Genomic DNA, 27,799 nt, shown 5'->3' with positions numbered 1-27,799 from the left:
TGCTGCTGCAGAGGAAGGGCATGCTCTCTCCTGCACAGCCTGCTGCCACTGCAAGGGGAACTGCCCTTTCCCAACCCCTCCCCAGTGCGAGTGAACATCCCAGCCCAAGGCACAGGAGAGGGGAGGTTGGCCCGGGCAGACTCTCGTGTCCAGGGCTGTCCCGTGGGTGACATGTCCAGGGCTGCCCCATGGGTGACATGCCCAGAGCTGCCCGTGGGTGACATGTCCAGGGCTGTCCCGTGGGTGCCATGTCCAGGACTGTGCTGTGGGTGCCATGCCAGCCCCAGCAGCAGGCAGGGCTGTTGTGTAACGTGTCACACGGAGGCTGCTGGTGTGGGAGCAGCGCTTCACCTCGGAGCTAATGCTGGGCTGCTCTCAGCTCTGCACATGAGTGATTCGGGGCGAACTGCAGCAGTTTGCTGGTCCTGGAGAAAAATCCTCCCTGGAACCAGGCACTTAGGTTAGCTTGGGACTTCTGAAGGGTTTCCTGCCCTCAGTTTTGCACTCTCACCCACTGATGGACAGGAGTAGACAAAGGGCAAAATAAGAACATATTGAGGGAAAGAAAAAGAGGCATGCAGCCTTCTCAGACACAAACTCCTCCACAAACAGGAAAATTATCTATTTCTACCACACAGAGAAGTGATGGAGAGAAAACAAGGAACAAGCACATTTTCTTTTTTTCTGCTATCCCATTTGATACCACATAATCTGTCATTAGATTATCAAAGCAGTTTTATTAAATTAAAAGCAAAAGTTAGACATTCAGTGTCCCTGAGAAGGGAACCTAGACCAACCTATTCCCCACACCAGACTGGAAGATAGACACTAGACACGTGAAATGAGAGACACTGTCCCAAAGCCTGGAGCAAGTTTGGCTCCCTCTCCCTCTGCTCTCTGCTAGGGATTTGTCACCTCCCTGCCTGCCTGCAGCAGTGCCCCTGCCTGCACAGCTCTTGTGCCCTGCCCTTCTCAGTGTGCTTTCTGCCCACGTGAAAATGTGAAACGTTTGAATCTGGTCAGTTAGAGCCTGCTGAGCCCCAAGACCTGGTAGCTGTAGGCAGGCAAGATGGGGGAGTGATGGCAACACATTTCCACACTGAAGAGGTGCCAGAAGATGTTTCTGCTTGGACAAAGCCGAGTGGAGATAATGGTAAGGGAGGATGGAGTCTGGATGTAGAAGGCCAGTCGTGAGCCAACACCACAGGGCATTGTAGGCAGGTTGAAGTATTTGTGGGTTTTCTGGCATTTATTAGTCTCCTCTGCAGCAGGGAGGAGGGATGGTACCAGCCCTGCCCCTTGATCTCTGCCCAGACTTTCTCCACTTCATTTGACTTTAACTCTGAAAGGTGCCATACCCTTGTGCCAACACTCCCACAGCAGCAGGAAGGGATCAGGCTTCAGCTGGATGTCCGTGGGAGATCCAGAGAATCCAGTGGAGGTGGGCTCCACAGGAAAGAACTGAACAAACTGGGAAACAGATTGAAGGCAGGATCTGGTAGATCCAGCTGGTCTTGGGTGAATTGTGATCATCTCTCTGTTGGCTCCAACCATGATTTGCATTGTGGGCTGTGGATGCTCTTCCCTGCCTTCCCATAGACAAACTGGAAGAGGAAGACAGCTGTGACAACCCAGTGGCAGTGCAATATGAGACAGGCCTTTACACAGCAGTGTGTGAAGAAAGTGGGTGAGGCTGGGGCTTAGGAAGGAGGATGGATGAAGGCAGTGGTTACCTGCAGCAAGAGGAGGACTGGGATCAATCACTGGCCAAAGTTATTCCCTGTAAAGGCCCAGGAAGGTTCATGACATTGTTTATGAGCCTGCAGCACTGTGGGTTTGATTGGAAAAGACGGTGCAATTACAGCACTGGTTCCATGGGATCAGCCTCCACCAGTGGAATCACAGCCTGGAGCTCTGCTGGCTGAGGTAGGACATCCACTCTTTGATGGGGGGGTTCCCCACAGCCGCCAGCTTTTTCAGAAAGGCACTGGGCCGTAGCCCAGGGACATCAGGATGGGCCTCGGAGTACTTGTGCAGCTTGGCCAGCACGCGGGGGAGCCCCACGGTGGAGGCGTAGAACATGGGGCCGCCCTTGTGCTTTGGCCACCCGTAGCCATTGATGTAAATCACATCCAGGTGCTCCGGGCCCGACGCTATTCCCTCAGCCAGGATGGCAAAGCCTTCGTTGATGAGGGAAAACAGACACCGCTCCAGGATTTCCTCCTGGTCTATGAAGCGGGGCTCGATGCCGTGGGTGTCCCTGTACTGGGCCAGGAGGTTGTGGAGCCACGGGTCTGGCGTGGCTGTCCTGCCCCCGGCCTTCTCGTACCGGTACCAGCCCTTGCCGGTTTTCTGGCCGAAGCGGCCGCTCTCGCACAGCAGGTCTGGCAGGGGGCTGTACCGCTGGCCCCGCCGCTGCCGCGCCGGCGTCCCCGCGGGCACCGAGGGCCCCGTGAGGCCCTGGCCCTGCCGCGACCTCCAGCCCACATCCAGCCCAGCCAGGTCGGACATGCGGAACGGTCCGATCTTAAACCCGAAATCTTCAAGGACCCGATCCACCGCTTCCGGTCTGCTTCCTTCCTCTAGAAGGAAAACTGCCTGTTGTACGTACGGGAACATCATTCGATTCCCAACGAACCCAAAGCAATTCCCTACCACCACTCCAACCTTTTTGAGTGCTTTGGCCAGCTGCACGGCAGTGGCGATGGCCGTGGGGGACGTGTGGCGGCCATAGATTATTTCCAGCAGCCTCATCACGTGGGCAGGGGAGAAGAAGTGGGTGCCAATGACCTGCTGTGGGCGGCTGGTGGCAGAAGCTATTTCGTCGATGTTCAGGGCTGATGTGTTTGTGCACAGCAAGGCCCCTGGCTTGCAGATCCTCGAGAGCTTGTGGAATATTTCCTTCTTCAGTGCCATGTTCTCAAACACAGCCTCAATGACGAGATCCACATCACGCAACGAATCAAAGTCCACAGTGAACTGCAGACGTGCAGGGTTATGGAAATCCAGGGTCTGGGCACCCATTTTCATCGCCTCACGTTCCAAAAGGAGCATCACAGCTTTTCTTCCCGTGTTCAGATACTCCAGATCCTGCTCCAGGGCTACCACAGGTATGTTGGCCTTAACCAGAGAAGTCACAATGCCTCTGCCCATTGTTCCCAGCCCTAGGGATAAAAGTGAGATAGAATCAAAGACTACGAATGGAAAATTAATCACTTGACAGCATAATTTCCTTTGTATCTCCAGGATAAAAAGTGATAGTCTCTGCAAAACAAGTGGTGCACACACAGAAAAAAAGAATTGAAGACTGGAAAACAGAAGGGGAATACTCTCTTTCAGCGAGCCCTGATGTTTGAAAAGCAGTAGCACAAAGACAAGTTAGTGTCCTTACAAGCTCACAAAAGTCCAGTGGGATTCACCCAGTGGGCACAGACCATTTGATTCATGTCTTCTCCCTGCCAAGTTTTATACCTGTGGAAACCAGCATCACTTGAGTGAGAACCTGGAGATCAGAGAGAGAAAATCTGAGTTACAGCTGCAACCCTGCTACCATCTTCTGCAGGCAGGTTCAAAGCGAGCTTCCCCCTGAGGCTGTCAGTGCCCCACTGCTCCTGGGAGATGGTCTGTTTTGGGCAGCATGCAAATACTTTGCTAGTAAGGTTTTGACACCAGCAAAGCTCAGACAGTTGGGTTCTCCCTCCTTCTCCCCACCTTCCCCTTTGTCTCCCTCCTCTTCTCCCTCCACACTTCATCATGTAATCTTTGGAGCAAGGAAAATTCAGCTGCTCTTTCTGTAAAGACTCTTGGACTCCGATCTGCTCTAAACTCTGTCTCTAATGTCTTGTGTGTCTCGTTGCCAGGACAAATGGGATGGAAGTGACACAGCATTCCCAATCCAGAATTCAACACCTTCTCTCTCCTTTTAAAGCACTCTGGCACATCAGTAGCCTTTTGCCTGCTGTTCACACTTCATATCTACCCACTCTCCAAGTCCTCCAACACAGGTCATTCCTAACTTCTGGAGATTCCCAAAGTCACAGCCTTCCTTGTCCAACCACACAGTTAAAGAATTCCTGTTAAAGAATTTATGCTGTGTTTTTTTTTCCTCTCCAAGACCATAAATGTGCCACCACCATCAGGAATACCAGTGTGGAGATTACTGGCTTGATCCCTTCCACCAGCTCTGCCCTCTGTGACATCAAATGAAGCTGCACACTTACCCTTTCCTGTGACACACAACCCACACCACTGAGCCTGCTCTCCCACCATGGAGGCTTTTCCAGCTAAGTTAATGCAAACTAGTAAGAGAAGGTCAGCCCATTTTACCAGCTTTAGAAGTGTGAAGCATCTGAATAGAAGGATTATTAATATCCTAAGTAAAGCACCAACCAGACAAAGCAGAGGTTTGTTATAATTCAGTTAAAATGATTTTTTTTAATCCCAGGTTTACAAATGAAAGTCAGCTAAACAAATATACAGAAAAAAGGGGATTAAAAAATTTGCCTAAAGCAGCTTTGTAAAGAAGAGCTGAAATGATGTCATCCTTCAAAGAAGTTCCAATAACCAAGGTCAAGCAAGGTAGGACGTTTTTCCTGCGTGCTACACACCCTTGGTATAGTTCTGCCCAGCCTCAGCTTGTGTGCACACAAGACATTTCAAACACTCCCTACTCAGCCACCAGAAGATAGTTTTTACTGACATCACTAGCTGGCAGCCTGCTTATAAACCATCATTACCACTTCTGAGCAAGTGCTGAAGTTCCTTTCTAGGAAATTAGATTTGCTACTTAATAATCAAGTCCTACTGAAAACTAATTTGAAAATAAAACCAGAATAACATGAATCAGCTCTTAGCACTTCAGTGTCCACGGTTTGCTGACTGAAAAAACCCAAACACAAGTAGCTCCTCCCATAGTGCACAGTCCCCAGAGCCTTGGATGTGGGAGCAGGTACAGTTAAGGACAGTTTTTCCCTGTCTTTGGTGAGCTACAGGAACTGCTCTCTCCTTGGGCAGTGCAGGAGGGTAACTCACTCCCCAGGCCCAGCCCTGTCTATAAGGTGTCTTTAGACATCAGGCTTAAGTGTTTGCAGTTCCACATGGCTCCCTCTTCAGTCTCTTCCTTTCCAGGGTGGAATCTTGGGGTTTTCCCCAGAATTTCCAAGCTCTTCACACATCCTGGGTCTTAGTGACTCCTGTTCCTCTCAGGTTCAGCCTCGTGACTGAAATCTCAGCAGTTCTCTCGCCATCTGAGCACACTGTTCTTCCTGAATCCAAACCTCTTCCATGAGCAGACGTTCTCCAGCCTTCTTTGGCAGGGAAGCTCTGCAGTGGTGCGAGGTGATTCCCCTCTTTGCTTCCATCATGAGTGCTCCCACGTGGGTTTTAGCCATCCCACGATGGACAGGCACACATGCTTGTAGTACTACACTTTCTAGGCCACAGGCACAGACTTACGGATAAGATATGAGCTTGCCAAGCTTGTTTCTGACCTAGAAAAGCTGTCTCTCAACTTCCTCCAGAACTCTGCAGTGGCCTGTACGAAATGATGTTTAATGAAGCTGGCAGAGAGAGTAATGAAAGCCCCAAGGGGTTTGTTACATTAGAGCTTGCACAGCATGATTCCCCTGGAGGTATTTTCTAAAATTGGGCTATAAAACTGAGGAGAGCTCTGGCTATCCAGCAGGGAAAGAGCATTTCTGAGGACTCCCCTTTTCCGTTTCATAAAGCCAAGTGATCTTGGGGAAGAATATATTAGAGTAGAAAATAATGGTAGGCAATCTTTGGGTCTTACATGTGAGAAGGCTGTAGAAGGAGGAGGAAGGGAGATGTCTCATGCTCAGCTCAGATCACACGGACCAAAACACGGTGAGGAACTACTCCAGAATTTCTACTGCGTGTTCCATTTTCTTACTCAATAGTGCTCTCACTTCCCCCAAACCATGAAAACCCCTATATTCTCATCTTGCAGGCAGGGGACTGTTTTCATGTCCAAGGCACATCTTCCCAAAAAAGACTGAAATCTGCCTCAGGAACAAGAACAGTGCCCAGCCATCCTGCTCCTGGTCTTTTGTTGTGAAATGAGGCTTTGACATATAAATAAAACTACACTTGAACGCATGTAATTTCAGGCCAAATATGGCTATGACAGATCCATTTGCTGGGCAAGCTGAGTGAATAATGATGGTTAATTATTGATCTGTCACGAGGTACTCAGAATACGAAAAATCATACAGAATTAATTGAAGGACTTTAAAAACAAATTTCAAAACAAAAGGACTTGAAATATGTACAAGGCAACTTGTGTAGTCACACGCACTACAGAAATACAGATCAGTGGAAAACATTCTGAACTCTAATGAATATTTGGACTTTAAAATGCCTGGCAATGGAAAAAATCCTTTATAGATCGGTAAAAATATGCAAGGACTGTTCCAGTTTTCCTGTTAAAAACAACAATGAGCAATTGGTGGTGGCGGGCTGCTGCAGACTGGAGCTGCTGCTTTCTCTGTTTCAGGGTACTAATTTCAAGCAGAAGTAATGTGATACTCCAGGCAGGCAGGGAGCTATGGGGAGATGCAGTTGGAAGGGACAGAGGGAGAAGAGCTCTTTTTCTGGGTGATGAGGAGCCAGAGACAGCGAAAAGAGGTGGGAGCCAAGAGTTCAGAGCAAGCAAATGAAACAAAAAGTCAACGTGAAAAACTCAACGTGATCTTCTCACTTGCTTCGCATTGTGCAGCAATAAAAGATGGAAGCAGCAGCATAGTGCAACATGGGTGTAGTGTGTGAAACAGCACAGCACAGTTGCAAAATGAGGTTTGCTTGATTTCTGACAGCCTAAAGGGATGCAATATCTTTCTCTGACTGTCCTCCTCCCTGCAGTGAAAATAGAGAGACCCTGGGTCACCTCGGTAGACTCAATGCTTGCATGGATGAGCAGCACTGTTTTAAAAGCTGCCAGTCTCTCAAAAACCATCCCTAAAATTTTGATTTCTGGTGCTGCAAGGATGTACTTAAGATCAAAAATGTGAAGTTACAAAACGCTGTAGAGCATTGTACTGGCTGGAGAATGACTCTGTTACAGCAGCCTGAAAGAAAAATTACAGTTGTGTTGGCATGTTCTCCACCTGCCTTTAACAGACTTGCCATTTCACTGATATCAAAAGGCAAAATAGGAGGAAAACCTTCTAGAGGAAGGAGAAGAAACACAACAAATGGCAGAAAGAAGTGGTGGAAATCAGTGACACTTTGGTGTGGGATTCAGGGTTTAAAAAAGGTGATCAAGATCCTCCAAAACGGGAGATGTCACATCAAATAAAATATGACATCAACAAGAGCATAAACCGAGCAAGTTATATTGGTGGGCTATGGGGGCTGTGATAGGAGCAGTGACTCAGCAAAGGCATTGGGGTCTGGGTGAGTGTCATGGCCCTGAGTGCACTGATGAGCCTTAATGTCCCTGAGCAGCCACACCTGGAGCCTCCCCCACCCATATGGGCCTCTGAGCCCTATTTAAGCTCAGCCCCATTTAAGTCTGCAGTCCTTTCCTAAGCCAAGCTGGAGGAGTTCTGGTGGGTTACTGTGGCTGTGCCCGGCTATGGATGCTGTTGATCCAGACCTCAGCCTGAAGAGTGGCTTCCCACCTTTACCTTGTACTTGCATCATCCCGGGAACTTTGCTTGATCCCCTGTACTTCCTGGCTGTGATCTCTGGGCCTGCCCTGCTTGCTGTGCTCAGGTACTGTAAATATTGATGCAGCAGTGGGTTGTGCTGCCATCCAGGGGGAGAAATGGGTGGGTAGGAGCTTCAGGAAGCTCAGCACGGGGAATTGCTAAAGGGCAGCACTCAAGGAGGAGCAGTCTTGTGCACCAGCACATGCTGGGGGCTGGAAAGCAGCTCCCCAGGAAAGGGTCTGGGGGTGCTGGTGGGCACCGGGTTGAGTCTGAGCAGTGATATGACCTTGTGGCAAAGAAGGTTAATGGTGTGTGGAGCTGTGTTAGGAGGCGTCTTGTTGGCAGCTTGAAGGAGATGATCCTGCCCCTCTACTCAGCGCTGATGAGACCATCCCTGGAGTGCTGGGTCCAGCTCCGGGCTCCCCAGCATGAGAGTGATGTGGAGTGAGTTCAGTGAAGGGCCAAAGGTGATTCAGGGACTGCAGTGTGTCCATGATGAAGGGCTGAGGGAGCTGTGACTCCAGCTTGGAGGGATGTCACCGATATAAGTAGCTGAGAGAAAGGTGTAAAGAAGATGGAGTCAGACTTGTGGCCACTGGTGATAGGCACAAACTGAAACATGGGAGTTCCATCTGAATGTAAGAGAACAACTTGTTTACTGTGGACTTGACTGAGCACTGGCACAGGTTGCCCACAGATGTTGTGGAACCTTTGTCATTGGAGATGTTCAAATGATGTTTGGGCATGGTCTTGGGCAAGTGGCTCCAGGTGATGTCATTTGAGGACAAGATGACATTCAGAGATCCCTTCCTGCCTCGCAGATTCTGTGGTTCTGCTCTCCAGGAGGTGTTATTGCCACTGGCTCCCCATCCCCAGGGTGCAGCTGCTCCCTGCCAGCAGGTAATTAGGAGGATGTGTTGAATGTGGCAAGTATGAAAGTTGGCTCTTGTCCTGAGCATACTAAGTTAGGAGCAAGGAAGAATCATCTTGGTACCTGGTATTGGTGTAATTACTCCTGGAATGCTGTTCTCACTTTGGCTACGCATGTTTTAGGAAGTGTTGAAAAATTAGGGGAAGTTCAAGGTCATGACAATGACCAGAGTGTGACAGACTGTGCTCTGCAGCAGAAGTATGAAAGCACTTAGTTTATTTATTCTGCAGAAATATGGTTAACTTGAGCTTTGTTTGTAATCATCTATGAAAATACTGAAACTTGGGCATGAGGTTGGGGCAATTTCAGACCAGAATTCAGAAATCTGTCCGGAGATGAGGCAAATACTTAATCCAATGGATGGGAGATGCAGCCCAGCCAGTTCAGCTTGGAAATGAGATACAGGTTACATTTCTCCTGGAAGCTTTCAAATAGAGGTTGCAATTTGTCCTCAGAATTCTCTGCAGCTCAGTTACAGCACCAAAATAGGCAGATCAGATCTAACAGCCCTTCTGGCTAAACTGTCACAGCGATTAGGTCTTTGCAAGTGTGTTGTTCTGGCTGGTTTATCAGTACATAGCAAAGAATGTCCGTTCCAGTCTCCCAGGCATTCCTACAAACTCCAACAAGAGCCCCTCCTGGCAGAGCACACATTTCAGGATGGGACCTGCCTGTGTCCAAAGTTCTGTGCTCTTCAAGCCACGGAATACACTTGGCAATAATTAATGCCTCTTTACCTGAATGCTTTGACAGCCACAGATCCTCCACCCAGGGTTTATGGACCAGTGTTTAAAAATTATTCTTATTAAAAATATGGCACGGCAGCCAATGAAGGGAAGGGAACTTCCAAAAAACCCCAGTGTTATGGCTGAAATGAACTGTCAGACAACTCAATAGCCTGGAGAATCACCGAGAAAAGAGTAGTGTTGATCTGGTGAGATTTCCTTGAAGCACAGTGGATGTTTTCCAAGGGCTCCATTACTTGTCTAACCATTTTTTAGTGCTACTATCAACAGGCAGAGCTGAAAGATTTTTTTTTTTTTTTAATCTCAGCAGTGCATCAAAGGTTTTATTTAAATTGCTCTTATAAAAAATTAATGAAGGCATTATCTTGCTGGGCTACAAAATGGCAGGAGTGGATCCCAGTGAGATGAAATCTTCTTAAAATACAGCTGTCAAAACATTTTTTGTATTAATATATCCCTGAGTGACTCTGCACATGCACTTGCAGTGCAGAACTAGACCAGGAGGAGGAGAATTTCATACAAACGTGCTTCCAACATGACGCAAAGCCAGGACACAGAGTGTTTAAAAGGGAGCAGACTCCTTGTGGTCCACATACACGAAGCTATTTTTGAAGTGAGAGGAAGTTATTCTCCCAAAGAAAGATGTGGCAGCAGGTAATAATGTAGTGGGATATGAGATACCACGTGAATTTCTGAGCTTGCCAATGCAGTGACAGCTTCCCTCTTTGGGTGGAGTATCTGTGCTTGTGATGGGTGTGACTCTGGGAATCCCACTCTTGCCTTCTGTGATCCCCCTCAGCTCTGCTGTTCCCTGTGCTCAGCCCCACAGATCACAGTGATCCTCCTCAGTTCTGCTGTTCCCTGGTGCCCCACAGATCAGTGATCCCCCTCAGCTGTGCTGTTCTCTGTTCAGCCCCACAGATCACAGTGATCCCCCTCAGCTGTGCTGTTCCCTGGTGCCCCACAGATCAGTGATCCCCCTCATCTGTGCTGTTCTCTCTGCTCAGCCCCACAGACCAGTGATCCCCCTCAGCTGTGCTGTTCTCTCTGCTCAGCCCCACAGATCAGTGATCTCCCTCAGCTCTGCTGTTCCCTGGTGCCCCACAGATCACTGATCCCCCTCAGCTTTGCTCTTCCCTGCTGCCCCACAGACCAGTGATCCCCCTCAGCTCTGCTGTTCTCTGTGCTCAGCCCCACAGATCACAGTGATCCCCCTCAGCTCTGCCTTTCCCTGGTGCCCGCTCCCGCTGTTCCGTGCCAGCCCCACAGCCCTGTCCCTCGCTTACCGATCACGGCCGCAGAGCGGACGGGCTGTGGGGTCGCGCTGCTCCAGGAGGCCCCGCCGGGAGTTGTCCATTTCTGGGCGGCTCTCTCGGCAAGGAACGCGTATTGCAGGGCCCGGGCCTGGCCCGAGCTCAGCAGGACCATGAACAGCTCTCGCTCCCTGCGCACCCCGTCGGCGAAGGGCATCTGGGTGGCGGCCCTGACGGCCTGGAAGCACAGCTCCGGAGCCAGGCACCCCTGCGCCTGCTTCTTCACTCTCACACGGGCTTCGCTGAGAAAGGCTTCCATGTCGGGCAGCTTGGGGACCGGCTTCAGGCTGAGCCTGCGGGGTCCCAGGGGCTGGCCTGGGGGGAGAGAAACGGGGTTGCAGGACAAAGCGTCCACATCTTTTCAGACATTGTCTTTCCACCCCATTCCACAGGATGGGAAGGCAGTTTACCTATTTTTGCCCTCTGCATCTCACTGCATTAGGGCTTGCATGGCACAGTGAGATGGGTCTAGAACTACAACATCTGACATTTCTTCTTACCTCTGCTTGATCTGACATTTGCAATTTTTCAAGTCCCTTCTCAGACTTCAAAAAAAAAGTAAGATTTCAGTTTCAAAGAAGTAATTCTCTCCTTTTTCTCAGCTCCCAGAGTGCCCTGACTTCTCCAGTTCTCCTCCTCCACAGTCCCAGCTGCCACATTCATATGGCTCTTCCTTATAAGCCTCAGTACTCAAGTTTTCCTCCAGTATTGTTTAGTACCCAGTGCCCAATTGACTTTGCTAGCCAGAGGCATTCCAGCCAGGGTGCTGATCCAGGCATGGATAAGAGACTGGGAAATACACCCTGATTTCAGCTGTTCCCTGACTGCAGGAGCCCCCCAATTCACTTGGGGACCAACCACCAGGAAAGCTCACCCAGCATGAGCTGGGGAGCAAATGAATAACAAGGGAGAGTTCATGTTTCTGTGTCAGCAAGGGGCGAATCAAGCAGCCACACAAATATGTGGAGCTCATTACAGACAGAGGTTGCTATGGTGATACCTAGAAAGGATTTTAATTGAGAGAAGTTAGTTATATTTCAGATGCCAAAATCCTATGTCTTCTTCAGAAGCACAAACTCGGAGCCTGCTGAGAGAGCTCTGACCTGGCTTTACTCAGGGGTCCCTGTGCTCTTAATGGCAGCTTGCTCAGTAAAGACTGTGGAAGAACAAGATCAGAAATCCAGAATGTATCCCCTTAATCCTGCAACATTTTCACAAAGACCCTGTTGTCATCACATCCACATCCAGATCATTAACTGCAGCATGTCACTGCATGGATTGCTGCAGTGCTGTTCCCAGAAGCAGCTGGGACTGCCACCAAAGCAAGGTGGTGGGTTGGGAACCTTCTGCTGAGAAGCTCCCTGGGTACAGTCTCATTACCCTTGCCACACTTCCTTCCAACGCAGTATATTACATCCAGTTCCCCTTTTTTTCCTGTTGTCTGAGTTAGGGAAATGCCAGTGCACCAGCAGAAGACTCAGGAAGTCATCCAGAGGATGCTGAAGAGCAGGAATAATGGCAGTACTGCAGGAATGGGTGCCCAAAGAACTTGTCCTGACTCAAGCTCTTCCTGCAAGACTGAACAATGCTTAAGAGAAACAGAAATGTGAGTTTCCAGAATGAGTTATTATGCTGTTTTCCTGAAATAATGGTCTTCAGAGCTCAGGCTTTTTAATTAAGCCTTGTAGAGAACATAAAAAGATGAACACTCGCTGTGTAAGTAGCTTCCCTTGTAATCAGAGTTCATTAAAATGTTTTTATATTGACAGTGGATGTAATTTTTATCTTCCAGTATTGCAGGATTTAGTCATGTTCCTTTATTTTTGAACCCTTTGTTTCTCCCCTAAATCTGTGTTTTTAACCCTGACATGCTCTTTATTTAGAACTTAAATAGTGGGTTTCATTCCATCACAAGAAGAAAGCTCAGGTTTGTCCCAAAAAGCTGATCTGGTGGCTGGAAGGCCACCTAAGACTGGGCAGATCAAGGGACTTCATATAACATCTCTGTGGAAAGGACTGGTAAAAGAGGAAGGCCACTGGGAGCCTTTAAGCTTGTTCTTCAGAAAGCAAAGTACTGACTGGGGACAGGAGACAGTTCTTCAGAGTAAGAAAGAAAAGCAACTCTCCTCAGGGTCCTGTAATAAAACTCTTATTTAGCTGCAAGCTAAATAGGTTTTGCTAAATATTTCTACAGCATCTCCATGCAATATTTTTGCTTCTGCAATGCCAACAAGAATAAAGGACATATCTGTGAACAGGAAAGAATCATCAGAATCCAAACCTGGGAAGAAGAGATCAGTGTGGGACACCCATGGCTTGATTTCTGAAATCAGCAGCAGGAAGATGATGAACAGTGTCAGACATCAGTGCTGCAGGGAAAAGCACCATCCACACACAGAAGCCAGCACAGATCCCTGCTTTGTTTGCCCAGGGTTTGTGGGCCAGGTGGCACGAAGGATAGATCCAGTCTATAAAATTTCCATTGGCAAAAGCACCACATACACATGCAGTGTCAAATATTGTGCTATTTAAAGAAAAGAATACCGTGTAAAATCTTGGCATACTGCAGGATGGCCTTGCAAGAGGCAGGGCCAGCCTAACAGTCTTCCTGGTGCAGTGAACTGCTTGTGAATTTGTGAGGAACAAAGCTGAGCCTGGCCCCTGCCCCTCAGGCCTGCGGTGGTCTCAGCCCTGCCAGAGACAAGTCCAGCCCGTGTCAGAACTTTCACAAACTCTCTTTGTGTCATAGGGGCACTTTCCTGGGCCTTCTGTCTAAAGAGCCTGGGGAGAGATGAAAATATCTTTATATTGTGCATCCTGGCAGAGATGACGCAGCAGGGCCCTCACAGCTGTGATGGAAAGGCTTTCTCCCCCAGTCTCCATTTCCAGCATCCAATTACCTCCAGCAGGATCTGCTATGCCTCTGGGGTTTATGAGCCTTGAGAGAAACAACTGCTTCCTCCACAGTCACTCCCAGTGGTTTTACAGTCAGAAACTCATCATCCTTCCACACAGTTTAATACCTGTGGGGCCTCAGTCCAAACTGCACTGATTTTCCTTGGCTCTTTGGTGCAAGCCATGGATACTGGTGTGCTCTGAGGAGATGCTAAAGGTCAGTCAGCTGATGTGGTCAGAAAGCAAGGTGTGATTGTGTATGAAGAGTTTCAAAGTCTGCTGTGCAAAGGACCAGCAGCCCTTTTCTCCTCCAGCTGAGGAAGACTAGGGCAGGCCAGCAAGCTGTGGGCAGGATGAGCTGCAAGCTGCTGCCTGCCACCAGCAGTTCCAGCAATTTGTCAATTTTGTGACGCCATCAGCTGGGAAAAACCTGAAATGCAGCTTTGGATTACTGTAGTGATCACCAAGAACATTTAATGAAAGGACATTCTCCTTGTCTCTGAGGATTTGGCTCCTGTCTATTCCTTTTAAAAAGTGCCTTCAGAAGTGAAGATGTTTTCTCTTGCCTGGAGGGGCCAGGAACTTCTCCTTGCTTCCCATCTGCAGTATATAATTACTGGTTTTCAATGAAAGATCCAACTCAGAATCAGTAATTGCCTCTGTGTATTCCTACACCTACTTACTGTTCCAGAGCATCTTTTGAAGGTGTTCTTCATTAGGTACCATCCATAAAAATGTATGGATGAAGATGCTTTCCCAACATCCCTCTGTCAACTGTGTACCACAACAATAATCAAGGACCCTGGCTACAGCAGGGCCAGTCATTTGAGACTGATCTCTTGCCATGGGATACTGCAGCTCCAGCACTGAGAAAGCTTTAGAAGAAAATGATTTCTGAATTGATTCTTTGAGACTTATCTTGCAGTACAGCCTTCCCAGGAATAGAAATTCCAGCAGTGACAAAACTAGTTATTTAGCCAGACTGCTCTGGAAGAAGTCAGCAGTTGTTAGCTTCATGTTTAAAAAAAATCTCATCAGAAACAAAATGCTGCATGCCACACAAAGCCAGTGGACTTCTGGCATGGCTTTTTTTGTACACTCTTAGGTTTTATTAAGATTATCTGAAAGATATTCGCTGAAAACAAAACTCTGTGAACAAATGCCATGCGAGACTGTCATCTCTTCTGCAGCCTGTTAGTGCTTGATGGAGAGAAATAAAAGTGCTGGTTTGCCTTGGTATGGCAGGAAAATTATTAATTTCAGGCAAAGGCCAAAGCCAGGAATGACTCAAAAGGAACAAACAGGCTCTGGATACACCATTCTTTCAAATTATCAGGTAACATGGGGGTAAATGGTGCATCAAAACTTGTCATGGTCTTCTGCAGGGTCTAATGAGGAATTTTTCAAGCAGAAAAGAAATAGATTATCTGGCTTGCCAGTGCTTTCACTGTAAAACCACGTACTAAAAATGCCAGTAAAGCTGTTGGAAAGAGTTTGAAAGCATTTTTGAAGTCCTGTGGGAGTTGATATCTAGTGTGATGTGAAACACCGTCAGTGACATTACTCATTTTTACTGGGGTAACTCAAACCAGCAATAAACGGATTGAAAGTCTAATAATGAGTAAAACTGGGACAGGTTACCTGCTGAACATCCAGCCAGGGTCCTTGTATGCTTACATAACTCTCAAAAAAAAAAAAAAAATAAAAAATTGGTAGTGACAATCTCCAGAGAAGATGAAGCTACAGAAGAAGAATTTGCCAGTAGTGGTAGTGGACATAAGCTCCAGAAAATGAGTTACCCTGAGGAATAGAGTGCTCACTGATTCCTTCCTGAGCTTCTCCCCTAAGGTCAAGCTGGTTTTCACAACTGTCAACCACTGCACAATATCTGTCACAGAAGAAAGAAGCATGAAAATACCTAAATTTCAGCCGATTTCACGTAGCATTTGCTGAAATCCAGAATGTTTGTTGGGTTGCCAGTTCCAGCAACGTATCCATTACTCATTTCATGATGCACTGCTGCTGCCATCAATACTGGAACAGATCTTGTGCAGGGCATCATTCAGAGCCCAGAGGGTACATCAGGGGGAACACTGTTTGTTGGGTTAATTTGCATGGAAGAGTGATAATATTTCACTGCTCTCCCAACAGATGGAGAAGCAGAATTCTCATTCAAAACAGACAAACTCAGTGAACCAAAGTATCTTTGTTTTTCTTAGAAGCAGTAGTGGAATACATCACCATCACCCACGTCTTGCTAAAGAATTATGTTTAGTCTGCTGACATGCAGGGAAAGAGAAAAGAGGACTGCTTATGTCATTGATTCTGCACTAGAAAATGAAGCCCTAAAATAACACAGGATGAATAGAGTGAGAAGGAAGGGCATCTGCTACAGAAAACCTGGCCCAAGGATACCTTTAGCACCTGTCTGGTACATCTCAAGGTGTAGGGAAGGATGCAAGACACCGATATTTAAGAGCAGCCCATTCTTTCAAGTACCTGGTGCACTGTGCCCTAGGACAAGGCTTAGGCTGCCTCAGCTTCCAGCACGGGTGAGGAAAGGGCCTTGTCTGTAGTGGAGAGAACTGGAGGAGCAAAAGCAGCACCCCATCTTGGGACAGCACTGAGCATGTGATCAAAGCAGGAAGGGTTTTGGTTCCCTGCATTCAATTCACTGTGACAGAGCTCCTGATGGAACTCCATGGTCTGCTTCCAAAGCTGCAAGGAGGTTTATAGTGGAAAAATATCCTGTTTTCTCTCAAGACAATGCTCTTCATGCTGCACAAGCAATGTTCCTCTTCCTGAGTTAACTCCAGTGAATTCCATTCTGTTATTTCTAGAGTGGGGGAAAAAAAAAAATCTCCACATCCCTCCCATCTCCACAAGCCATTTTTTTACATGGCACCCAAAGGATTAGGGACAGAGTCACTCACAGACCGTGGATCATTAAATTGGTCTGAGGATGTGCCACCCCCTTCATGAAAGGGAGAAAGTCATTTTTGCTCAGCCATTATTGATGGTGCAACTAGAATGCATTCAGTGCCAGCTGCATCCAGACCTATAGATGGAAAGAGCATTTACTCCCCAAAACCAGCGTGGTGCAGCCCAGGGGAGCATGTGAGTTTGGATATATAATTAAAAAGCAGGAGGATTTGGTATGTACCAGTTCTCTGAATCTCACTTGAATTTCTGCAGCTTTTCAGAATGTGATTTTTTTTTTTCACTTCAGACAACAGAAAACAAATTCTGCAATTAATTCCATCTTATGTGGATGCCAAAACTCAAGAATGGAGCATATAAATTGGAACAAACTGGTGGGCTTTGTTCTGACTCTCTCCAGCCCTGAAACATCACCAATTATTTCCTGGCATTGCTACAACTCTTTCCTCACCAATCACTTTGTTTGCCAGGCGAATTGCTGCCTCAACTGTGTTTTCTTCCACCACTTCATCAACCAAGCCCAGCTTCAGTGCTTCAGTTGCTGGAATGTGTTTTCCTGTGATAAAAAGAGAAATAAGGTGACTACAGTGGAGCCTGAGGGGCAATTTCATTCTTTTCCACCTGACCAAACCACTGGTGTGTAGCTGGTAATTAGCCCCTCCTGAGTGGAAGCAAGTTGAATGACAACCCAAGCAGGTACACAGGTAAAAAATTCCTGTTTTTTAGACCAAGCTGGTGGTATAACTCCACCTCGTGTTCTTATATTGAAAGCAAGGCCAAGACACAGCACTTACCTGTGGTGATCATATCCAGAGCAGCTGGGACCCCAATCAGTCTGGGCAGTCTCTGAGTGCCTTCAGCACCTGGAAGTAGCCCAAGGGTGACCTCTGGCAAACCCATCCGAGCCTAAAATGAAGCAAAATTCAACAAGAAAACTGATTAGAATGAGTGGTGATTACAAACTGAGCAGAACAGGGGGACACCAATCTGATATGTCACACGTTTCTCCTCTAAGAAGCTTCAAAACATCTGCACAGAGACCTCATCCTTGCTTTTTGCCACATGAGACATTTAAGATGAGAGCCCAATCGACCATTTCAAGGACTTCTGTACAACTGCACAGGGAAAACATGACCTTTCTGTGGATGTCTGTGTGCCAGCACAGCACTGGGGGAGAGCTGTGGGGCCCACAGCATCCCCCAGGTTGACACGTGTCAACTAAGGCTTTCAAGCAGCTGTTACCAAACGCTGGAGAGCACTCTGACTTCACTGTTACCTCCCTACTCTAGTTCCTGGAAGTTTAGTAAAGAATCATAGAATCACAGAATGGTTTGGGTTGAGAGGGGCCTTAAAGACCACCTCATTCCAAACCCTGCTGTGGGCAGGGACGCTTTCCACCAGATCAGGTTACTCAGAGCCCTGTCCAGCCTGGCCTTGAACACTCTGAACTCTTCCCTAACCTCCCTTCAAATGTCTCTTGGTGCACTTGACATCCAGTAGAGTTATGGCAGGGAAGCCAGGGGCAGCAGGAAGTGGGGTCTTGCCTTCTCTTAAAAATCTATCTAGATTTTGTTTCCTCTAAAAAAAAAATTAGTTTGCAATTTTCTGTTGAGCTTTTAAGAGATTTGGAGCTGCTTTAAGACCACTACTTGTAGTGCCAGTAGACTTGGCACTTTGTGATAAGGTTTAGTGGGCACGGTGGTACTTGGCCAAAGGTTGGACTTGGTCTTGGAGGTCTTTTCCAACCACAATGACTCTGTGATTCTGTGGCACCCACCTTAGGTGGCACACAGGGTGATGTAGAATAGCTCTTTATGCTGTTAGAGCAACCCACACTGTCATGGAGAATCAGTGATTCACACTGGAAAAGTGAGGGGATGGCCCTGCCAGGGAAGAGCCTCCATAAGGAGATCAGGTACTGCTCAAAGGAGGGGATTCAAGAAAAAAAAGCCAGATCAACTCCTAAGACTCTTAAAGCTGTGTTTTGGTCAGAGAGCTCCTTGGGGACCCAGAGCTCATGGGGATTTGACCCGAAATGCTCCATACTAGCTGAGTTTCAACTACCTATTGAAACTAGGCTATGAGCAGAAAAAGAATGCAATATTCACAGGGCTGGAGAAAAAAATAAATAAGAGAAAGTCACGCTGCATGAGTCAGTAAGATACAGCTGTCTGCATCAGAATGTAGATAATGACTGCCGAGACCTAGGGCAAATTAACATGCGGGAACTGAAGCTCCTGTGCAGCCATCTTATCCCACTAGGTACAAATCAATTTTATATTTAGAAACGATTGAAGCGAGTTACGTAGTAGGACTTATGAAAGCCCATCAAGGGTGGTGGTGTAGGTGAGAAATGCCTGAGCATGCAGACTCGTCTCCCGTAGCTGCAAAGCCACTCTCCTCTGGGCAGAGGGGCCCAGGAAAGACAGGCTGTCCCACTGCTCTGCAGGCTCCCACCCTGCCTGCAGCCATCTGCCCGTGGCTTCTGATGCCTCCACCAGCCTCTCTGGCTCTCAGTGTGTGTTACCTTCACGTGTGCCACCCTGTAGTGACAGCCCAGCGCCACCTCCAGGCCTCCTCCCAAGGCGACGCCTTCGATGGCCGCCACCACCGGCTTCTTGCTGCTTTCTATGAGGGACACGAGGGCGGCCAAGGACTTGACTGGTCTGTTTGGAGAGGAGAACCCTCGGATGTCAGCTCCTGGGGTGGCACAGAGACATCAGCAGGAATTAGTGGGCAAGGCAGTGACTGGAGCAATCCTTCTCTCTGAGCCACTGAACACAGCTGCTCACATCCACCCACTCCCTTGAGGAGCAGGGGAGTGCGTAACAGGAACCGACCCTTTTTGGGACCACCTTCAAGGAACCCTGATCCTTGATCCTTTTTCAGAGAGCTCAGGGGAAGGCTGAGTACAAAAATGCAGAGTACCTGCAAAGATCATGCAGTCACTGCAGAAATTTGCTAACATCTTTGGTGTAATTAAAAATACGTCGAGTCTGGAACAGTCAGGTGCAAGTTACTACTGACAAGCAGCGTAGGGCTCCACAGAAATTCCCTAGCTTCCTGGCCTTCTACAACTGGAAAAGATCTGTTATTCACCACTGCCCCACCCCAGGTACATTCCCTACACCAGACTAGTTGATGGTCCAGATATTTTATGCAGATAAAGCTATGGAGAGTAAGGAGGCACCAGTACATCATGGACATGAGCAGCTGTCCCTCCTTTCACCATGAACAGACCAGCTTGTTTCTGGCCTGGACAGTCCAGCTTGTCATGTGCTCCATGTCAACTGTGGCACAGCAGAATAGACAAAGCCCACTGTCTTGTGGCCATTTCCAGCCAAATCAGGACTTTTATCAGCATTACGAGGCAGAGACTCTTCAGACATGGTGGGTGGAGAGTGTTTCCTCTTTTGCTCAGGCTGTGTTTGACGTCTTACCTGCACTGAATTTCCCATTTTCACCACAAATCATAACAGCCTTCACTGAGGGATCTGCATCTGCTTTCTCCAGTCCATCCTCTAAAGCCTGGAGAACTGCAAAACTGAAACAAAACAGAGATGCAGTGAGTAACAGTCAACTACGTTCCCCTTCCAAGAGGTCAGTGTTACAAACACCAAGCACCTCAGTGAAAATGAACAGGTCTGTCCCTTAGTCTGCCTGCTGCCACAGCCTCTCTGGGTGAATCCTTTCCTTAGTCTCCCTCCTAACTCCAGGACAAGAGCCAGAATCCAAGGAGCCAACTGCAGAACTGTCAGTCACTGCCTGGGGAGTCCTCTCCAGGCTATGACACTGCTGCTTCCACAGCCAGCAGCACAGGGAAACCTTCTTTTGGAAATGTCTTTATGAATTAAACATTCAGATTTTCAGGAACACAGTTTGGCATAATTTAAAAGTAATTAATGCTAAACCACTGATAATCTAAGAACTTTTTAAGAGGGAAAGGAGCTCCGGGGATAAAAAAAAATCTATCTTTTAAACACCTGACACAGGCTGGGGCTGTGCTGATTTTAATGCTTGTGAAGATCCCTACGTAGGTCCAGACTTAAGCTGGTGTGGGATCCTGTCAAAGGGGATTTGGGCATGAAGTTTTGGGCATAAAATGTCTTTTGACTCATGTGAACAGATATTTCCAGACACCAGCAGTAAATCTGGCCAGCAAAGAATTAATGAAAAATTTCAAAATGGACCTGTAAAAGCATAAATAGTATTTTTTCAAATCAGATACTTAAAAGATCTGACCTGATTGTCTATCCACTTTACATTTGATTCTTAAAAGATAATTTATAGATACATGTGTGTGTATGGATTGACATGGAGAGTATAGTCTGTTTTAGAAGGTGGTAACAATAGACATGGTAGGTAAAAATAGAAGCATTAACACTTGTTAATAATAATAATAATACAAACTGTGTGTATATATAATTTAGATACTAAAATATACTGATATACACACAGATTTATGTACACAGTTTGTGAGAGACTGCCCTGTGTACATGTGGGTACTCATACACCATGTGTAGAGATGCCTCTGATTCGGAAAACCTGGGCTATAAGCAGCTGGAGGCTGGAGGAATATCCAAGTATCACATGCTTGCCCAGTCCTTTATAAACACAGCTTTCCTTCCCAGACCTGCCCCAAAGCCTGAGCCCAGCTTTACACAGAGCTGGGTGGTGATGAAAAGGGAGCAGAGCTCTGCTGATGCCCAGTGGAGAGGAGTGTTATTTACACAGAACTAGTAGAAAGGCCCGAGGCATTCTCAGTTTGGGCATGTTTTTCCTATGTACTTGAGGACATTTCATCAAAAAAGGAAGCTTGTCATAAAGTAGGTGAAAAACACATCACTGTACTCGTGTGTACATGTATTTATACAAGGCAACAGCTTGCAGAATGGTGGGAAGCCACAGTCTGAAAAGGAAAACCCAGGGAGCCCAAGGAGTTTCCTGTGGGCTGGTTGTGTGAAGGACTGAAAGCCTTTCCAAATTTAATATATTAAATGTGTTTTAATATGTTAAAAAAATGTCTTTCATCTCCCTCCCCTTGACATATCAAGTGCTGTGGCTGCTGCTATTTGAGGAGCACCCACAGGCTGCACCCAGTGCTCTGAGAATTCTGTTTGTGCCTCAGTGGAGAGCCAGGCCACAGCAACAGTGGCCTCACCCAGGGGCTGGGAGATCACAGGGAAAACCATTAGGAAATGTCATTCCACTCTACAAACCATGGTGCAAATAGGTGGAAAAATATATGTACCAGGACCCAACCCAATGTTAAGTTACTGACTTGCAAATATTGTACAGACAAATGGCACAGGTCTGTCAGGAACAGACAAGAAGCAATCAAAGCATTTCTGTGTCTGTTCCAGGCATGTGATCAGCAGATGCCAAATGGCCATCTAAAAGTCTGCAATAAATGGAAAGGGTCAGGATTTTATGCAGGAATTCAGTTACAAGCCCTTAGCACTTACAACAACATGCTCCTACCAGAATAAAAACCAATCAAGGCTACCAGAAATTAACAGTTCAATACCTATATGGCTTTTATTAACCCAGTAGAACTATTTATGCCAGAGAATAACTTGACTCAGTACTTGCACAAATATTTCTCCTCTCTCCATAAGGCATTTTCCCAGTGGGATTTTTTGTAGGACAAGAAGGAACAAAAATGAGACTTTTTGCCCGTTGCTTGTTCTCCTAAGATGGAGTGATGTGTTTGCCTTGGATTTGTCACAGTCCAACACACAGGCTGCCTTGCTTTGTCACTCACACATTGTAACTGGTACTAAAAGATGCAATTTTCAATGAAAGCATCATAGTAAAATGTATGACAGTAAAACTGTAAAAACACTCAGGAGTACCCCAACTTCAAACAGCGAGAGCATTAAAGAAACAAAAAGTCACTGTAATTTGCATAAGTACTTCATGACTGTGACAGTGTCATTCATTTAGCAGTAACAATGCAAAAATTCCCTCCATGCATTCCCATCAAGGCTGCATCCCATGTAGTCAGCTCCACCATGGAAACTATTCTGACTGCAGGAAAAGTGATTCTGCTCAGATGATTCAGTGTTCCAGGTTTCAGAAACACAAAGCAGGTGCTGTTAAGGAACAGGTGTGCACTGGGGTAAGAGAATATTCTTGGAGGTGACCACACCAGGTTGGTTTTATTTTGTGTAACTCACTGCAGTAGCAACGTGCTGGATTTGTTGCAAGGTTTTATTATTTACCTTAATTATTTTAGATTTTAGCTGCGGTTTATGAACGTGAATTTCTTTAATGTAAAAAAAAAGAAAGCAATTGAAGGGAATCTGAAAATTGTCTTAGTCACATTTAAAGAAGTGGCTTGATTACAAGGATGAGGATCCCTTCCCGAGTTGTCACTGCCAATTTTGAGCTTGGCATCCTGTATGCTTGTCCTGGGTTATATTTTTTTATTAGATGAACTTTTTGCTATTGTTTTTTAGAATGCCTTGATTCATTCTTTCTGTTTTTTCACTCTTAATTTCCAGTTTACATCTCCCCTGTCATGTTTTACAGGTTTTCTTGTTCTCCTCATTTGAGTAAGCTTTTCACTTCTCAAGAAAAATCAAACTTTTCCCTTAGTGTTCTTTGCTTTCTCATCAAGTCATGCAGGGCTTTTACCACATCACTTGCTGAACAGTTTACCTGGGCTTCTAATAAAATTAAAAAAACTCAAAATCCAAACCTGCACAAGAGTCCAGGCTCTCCCCTTGTCACAGGCTTCTTGTCCTTTGCACAGCTTCCCTCCAGTGTTTTTCTTTGAAATAACTGCTGGGTATTTACCTAATTCCCTTCCTGAAATTGAATCTCCATGTGCTGGATTTACCTGCTCTGCTGTCTCTTGCCTCAGTGTCAGATCCAGCTGTGTAGTAGCTGCTGTCACACGTTGCTGTGTGACAAGTTGCTAATACAGCCCAAATAGTCATGCACATAAATTAAGGCCAAAGCCAGAGTGGCATCCTTTTGGTGGGATTTTAGAGGAGTTGTTTCAGGAAGCAGATGCTTATTCATCCCAGAATTTTCTCTCTGTATCTCATCCTGATGAGGTGCTGATCCAGCCTAAAATGGGTAATCACATTCTCCCATCACTGCTACCTGTCCAAAATTGTAGCTTCTCTAATCTTTACATTTTCGGATCATTATGGTGATTGGGGTCAGGACAATCCTGGCAGCCAGGGAGAGCTTCTCCACCCATACCTGTTATGCTGTTATACATCATAGATTCCCACACATAAGCTGCCCTACACCATGTCCTTCCCTATTCTCCCCAGAGCTTTTCTGCCCTTGTCAGCTCACATGTTGAAATACTCCTTCACATCCCTCTAATTCCCAGTGCCAGCAGCCTGTCTCTGCTAATAAGGGGTGGTCAGTCCTTTCTCTTGTGAGTCTTGTCCCCAAAACTCCCAGTTCTTTGCATATGTAAATCCTTTCTCTCGATGTCATGGTCTCATAAATGTGGATCTGTGAACACCAACCTTCTGCAAACCAGGAAAAAACACTCCAAACAAACCAAATTTGGCACGTCTACGTGGGAGCCAAATTTGCTGCCAGACTCACAAGTCAGCACACATTCATTCCTCAGGAAAGCACTGCCTGGCAGGGACTTGTGCAGCAGTGGATGGTGCCAGACAGGAGAAAGCAAATTCCTGCCCACCAGTGGCTTCTAAAGTGCTAAAGGCCAAAGCAATGGCCTGGGAGCTGGGAATGGGCACCGAGTGTCATGGATAATGGGAAGAGACAGGGGAGGCTGGAGCAGAGCAGCAAAAACTCACCAGTCTTTTAAAAAGCATCTGTACCTGCTGTGAAATGAGATTTCCAGGATTGCAGGACACGGCTCCTGTCTGTAACTCACTGCCTGCTGTCACCTGTGCAGCCAAACACTTCCAGCTGCAGGCACAGACCTGCTCCCGTGTGCCTGGAACATAAATCTGCAGGAGCACACAAGGATCAGTGTGCTCTGCCTCTCCTAGCTATAGCCAGAGAGAATGATGGATCCCTTCTAAAGCAGGTGTGCCCTGACATGCCATCAGAGACCACAGGCGTGTATGAAGTTTAGTTTAATGGATCTAAAGTCTGCCAGGGTCTCCCTTCTCCCTCCTGGGACTGGGGACAGGACCACAAGCACACCTTGTGTCACCCTTGGAGTGCCAGAACTGCATCCTGCTGGGAGGGCACTGTGGGGCCAAGAGGAAGAGGCAGTAAAAGCAGAGTCTGTCCTGGAGAAGCTGTGTGCAGTTGCTGTTTGAAGGCAATTATGGATTTTCTCCAGGACTTCTCAAAAGAGGAGAGTTAAGGTTCCTTAAGCACATATCTGTTACTGTTAACGCTTGGAGTCAGTATCTTAAAGGTCTTTTCTAACCTTGGTGATTCCAAGATTCTTTAGGCTCTGTATTTTGTATTTTTCATGGTAAGGATGAAATATTTACTGTGAGCACAGCCTGGAAATTTTCTTAGGCTGGTCTTGGGCACAGGAGGTCCAAAGGATGTCTTGCACCTTACAGGTCTGGGAGTCTTACGTGTCTACTTCATCTAAACTCATCAAGTCACTCCCAGTTTCTCATGATAATTACCTGAGCATGTGAAGATGATCTTACTGCACTTCTAAATGTGTTGCAACAAAAGAGTGAGCATTGCCAGCTGCAATGTAGATGTAACAGAAGAGCAGCAGCTTTCATTCCCTCTTCATGCTCTTACTTGCCTCTTTCGGCTTCTTTTTAGCAAACTTTCTCATTTATAAGTCAAGCACAATTGCAGTGGGTTTTTTGCTGGCTTGTGAACAGACACTGAATAGACACTGTGGTCCCTGTTACCCAACAGCTCTTTAACTGCAGATGTTTAGAAAGGGTCTATGTAAAGCCAAAGGCACCTAAGTCTCTTCAAAACACGTGGAAAACGAACATTTCAGGGACTCCTACAGACGGGTGTTTGACTTTAGTTTTCACTGGCTGGTGTTTGAGATCGCACGGACCTTTCTCCTCCAAGACCGGTATTTAGAGGTCAGTTCCTTAATTGTTTTCAAAAGGCAAATGAACTGCTTTAATTCTGCCAGCCCTGGTTTAACCCTGGTGCCGGCTCTGGTTGTTGAGCCATGCCTGCTTCCCACAGAGCCCTTTGCCCTCACCTCTGCGCACACTTGGATGGCACAGGGACTGTGCAGTGTGTGGGCAGGCCAGGAAACCAGGAAACCTGAGGGAAAGCTGTTTTGCCCCAAAGAGCGCCGGGGGAACTGCAGGGAGAGCCGCTGCACCGCTAACGCTGCTGTGCTGTGTAACGCTGGGAGCAGCGCCTTGGCGTTTAAAGACTGGAAGGTGATGAGAAGCAGGCGAAGGGGAGATGACAGAAAGTAGAGTTTGCTGAGCCTGGCGCTTGTCCTGTGAACCGCCCCCACCCCCAGAAACTACAAGAGCGAGCAGAAGTCATGGCGAAGTTCAGCATTTTCTTTCGAAAAGAGAGATCCAAGCTCCCTCTGCAGGAACCGCCGGGGCCTCTGCGGGTACCGAGCGCTGCAGAACAACCCCGGCAGGGGCTCCCTGGGGCCGGGAGGAGCCTCCTTAGGGCACGGAGAGGGGGAGCGAGGCGGACAAGAAGGAGAAGGGCGCTCACAAGGGAGGGGAGCGCCGGGCGCGGAGCCGGCCCCCGCAGCTCCCCCAGCCCCGCGGGTCCCGGTGGTACCTCAGCGTGTTCACCGGCGGGTTGCGGAGCCGGATCACGGCCACGGCGGGGCTCCTCGCGTACTGCGCCATGCCGAGCTGTCCCCGCTGTCCCCGGGCCAGCCCCCGCTGTCCCCGCTGTCCCCGGGCCAGCCGCGCCCCGCCCTCACCGCCCGCCCCGCAAACAGCAGCGGAGCCACCGCTCAGTTCAGGAGTTCACCTCTAAATACCGGTCTTGGAGGAGAAAGGTCCGTGCAATCTCAAACACCAGCCAGTGAAAACTAAAGTCAAACACCCGTCTGTAGGAGCCCCCGAAATGTTCGTTTTCCACGTGTTTTGAAGATACTTAGGTGCCTTTGGCTTTACATAGACCCTTTGTAAACACCTGCAGTTAAAGAGCTGTTGGGTAACAGGGACCACAGTGTCTATTCAGTGTCTGTTCACAAGCCAGTAAAAAACCCACTACAATTGTGCTTGACTTATAAATGAGAAAGTTTGCTAAAAAGAAGCCGAAAGAGGCAAGTAAGAGCATGAAGAGGGAATGAAAGCTGCAGCTCTTCTGTTACATCTACATTGCAGCTGGCAATGCTCACTCTTTTGTTGCAACACATTTAGAAGTGCAGTAAGATCATCTTCACATGCTCAGGTAATTATCATGAGAAACTGGGAGTGACTTGATGAGTTTAGATGAAGTAGACACGTAAGACTCCCAGACCTGTAAGGTGCAAGACATCCTTTGGATCTCCTGTGCTGGAGGCCAGCCTAAGAAAGCAGTGCCTCTGCTGCTGTTGCAAAACACGGAATATGTAAAACCTTTCCTAAGAAAGGATGTTCTTTGATGTTTGGTCTTTGTACACTTTCAAGCCTAATCAGCAAGAATGGAGATTTAACCCATGAGAGGTTTCCAGGGGTTGGAAAGACGAATTACTTTTTGGTAGAATTGCCTTGTTAAGGCCTGACATATTTCAGTGATGTCGGAGCTGGGGGTTAACAAAGCTGGGGAAGGATGTGCCACTGATAGTGGGACAGTTACAGGCCACAAAGACATTTGGTAGAATCCTCAAGGTAAGGAAAAAAGTAATAAAGCCAAATCAGCAGCTGTGCTGGAATCAGCTCTGACTGGGTAGAAGGTAATTCAGGTGGGGGCAGATCATGACCATCGACCCAAGGAACCCACCAGCCCAAAAGAAGGGAAAGACTGAGCATGTGAACTAATTAACTCATGGAGTGAGGAAGGGGGAAGCTCTCCAACATGGTAAAATCCTTCTTAGAAAAATATCAGCTTGCAAAAGTAGCTAAAATGTAGGGGGGGGGGAGTAGATTCTAGTGTTACAAAATATATCCTTCACACTAAAGGTCATTTCAGAGAGAGAGAAGGTTGTTCAGAGGGAAAATTCCTGGATGTTGAGGAACTGATGGCTTTTTGCATGGTTCTGTTGGAGCCTGGTTGTCCATCCCTGGTGCTTCTCCCAGACTCAGGTGTGTAATAAGGGCTGGCTTTTCCCATGGGTTGTAGGGTGTTGGTTTCAACTATGTGTGTTTTACTCTGATCAGCTTGTTGTGGAATGTTAACTTGAAATGTTTTGACCTCTCTCTCTCTTTTTTGTATCTATCTATCTATATTTTTATCTATAGT

At 47.2% G+C, this 27,799-nt stretch overlaps 1 protein-coding gene and 1 long non-coding RNA gene across 3 annotated transcripts; one reads left to right on the top strand and one right to left on the bottom strand.

The window, feature by feature from the left end:
• Positions 1-717: 717 nt before the first annotated feature.
• Positions 718-26,313, bottom strand: EHHADH (enoyl-CoA hydratase and 3-hydroxyacyl CoA dehydrogenase). The gene is made up of 7 exons (XM_032697943.1): positions 26,186-26,313; positions 19,936-20,039; positions 19,023-19,195; positions 17,290-17,401; positions 16,947-17,051; positions 10,634-10,975; positions 718-3,164 (listed from the first exon to the last, which is right to left on the bottom strand). Exons 1-7 carry the CDS (start codon positions 26,254-26,256, stop codon positions 1,900-1,902), a joined length of 2,172 nt encoding a protein of 723 aa, XP_032553834.1. The 5' UTR covers positions 26,257-26,313; the 3' UTR covers positions 718-1,899.
• Positions 4,223-6,852, top strand: LOC116791696. 2 transcript variants are annotated; one of them, XR_004358826.1, is made up of 3 exons: positions 4,223-4,311; positions 4,445-4,578; positions 6,515-6,852. It is a non-coding gene; the product is annotated as an uncharacterized LOC116791696 (long non-coding RNA). The 2 variants fall into 2 exon arrangements; XR_004358828.1 differs by lacking the exon at positions 6,515-6,852 and adding an exon at positions 5,969-6,112.
• Positions 26,314-27,799: the final 1,486 nt, after the last annotated feature.

This window comes from Chiroxiphia lanceolata, chromosome 10 (genome assembly GCF_009829145.1).
Source record: "Chiroxiphia lanceolata isolate bChiLan1 chromosome 10, bChiLan1.pri, whole genome shotgun sequence".
NCBI lineage: Eukaryota > Metazoa > Chordata > Aves > Passeriformes > Pipridae > Chiroxiphia > Chiroxiphia lanceolata.
This window is presented reverse-complemented; position numbering and strand designations above follow the sequence as displayed.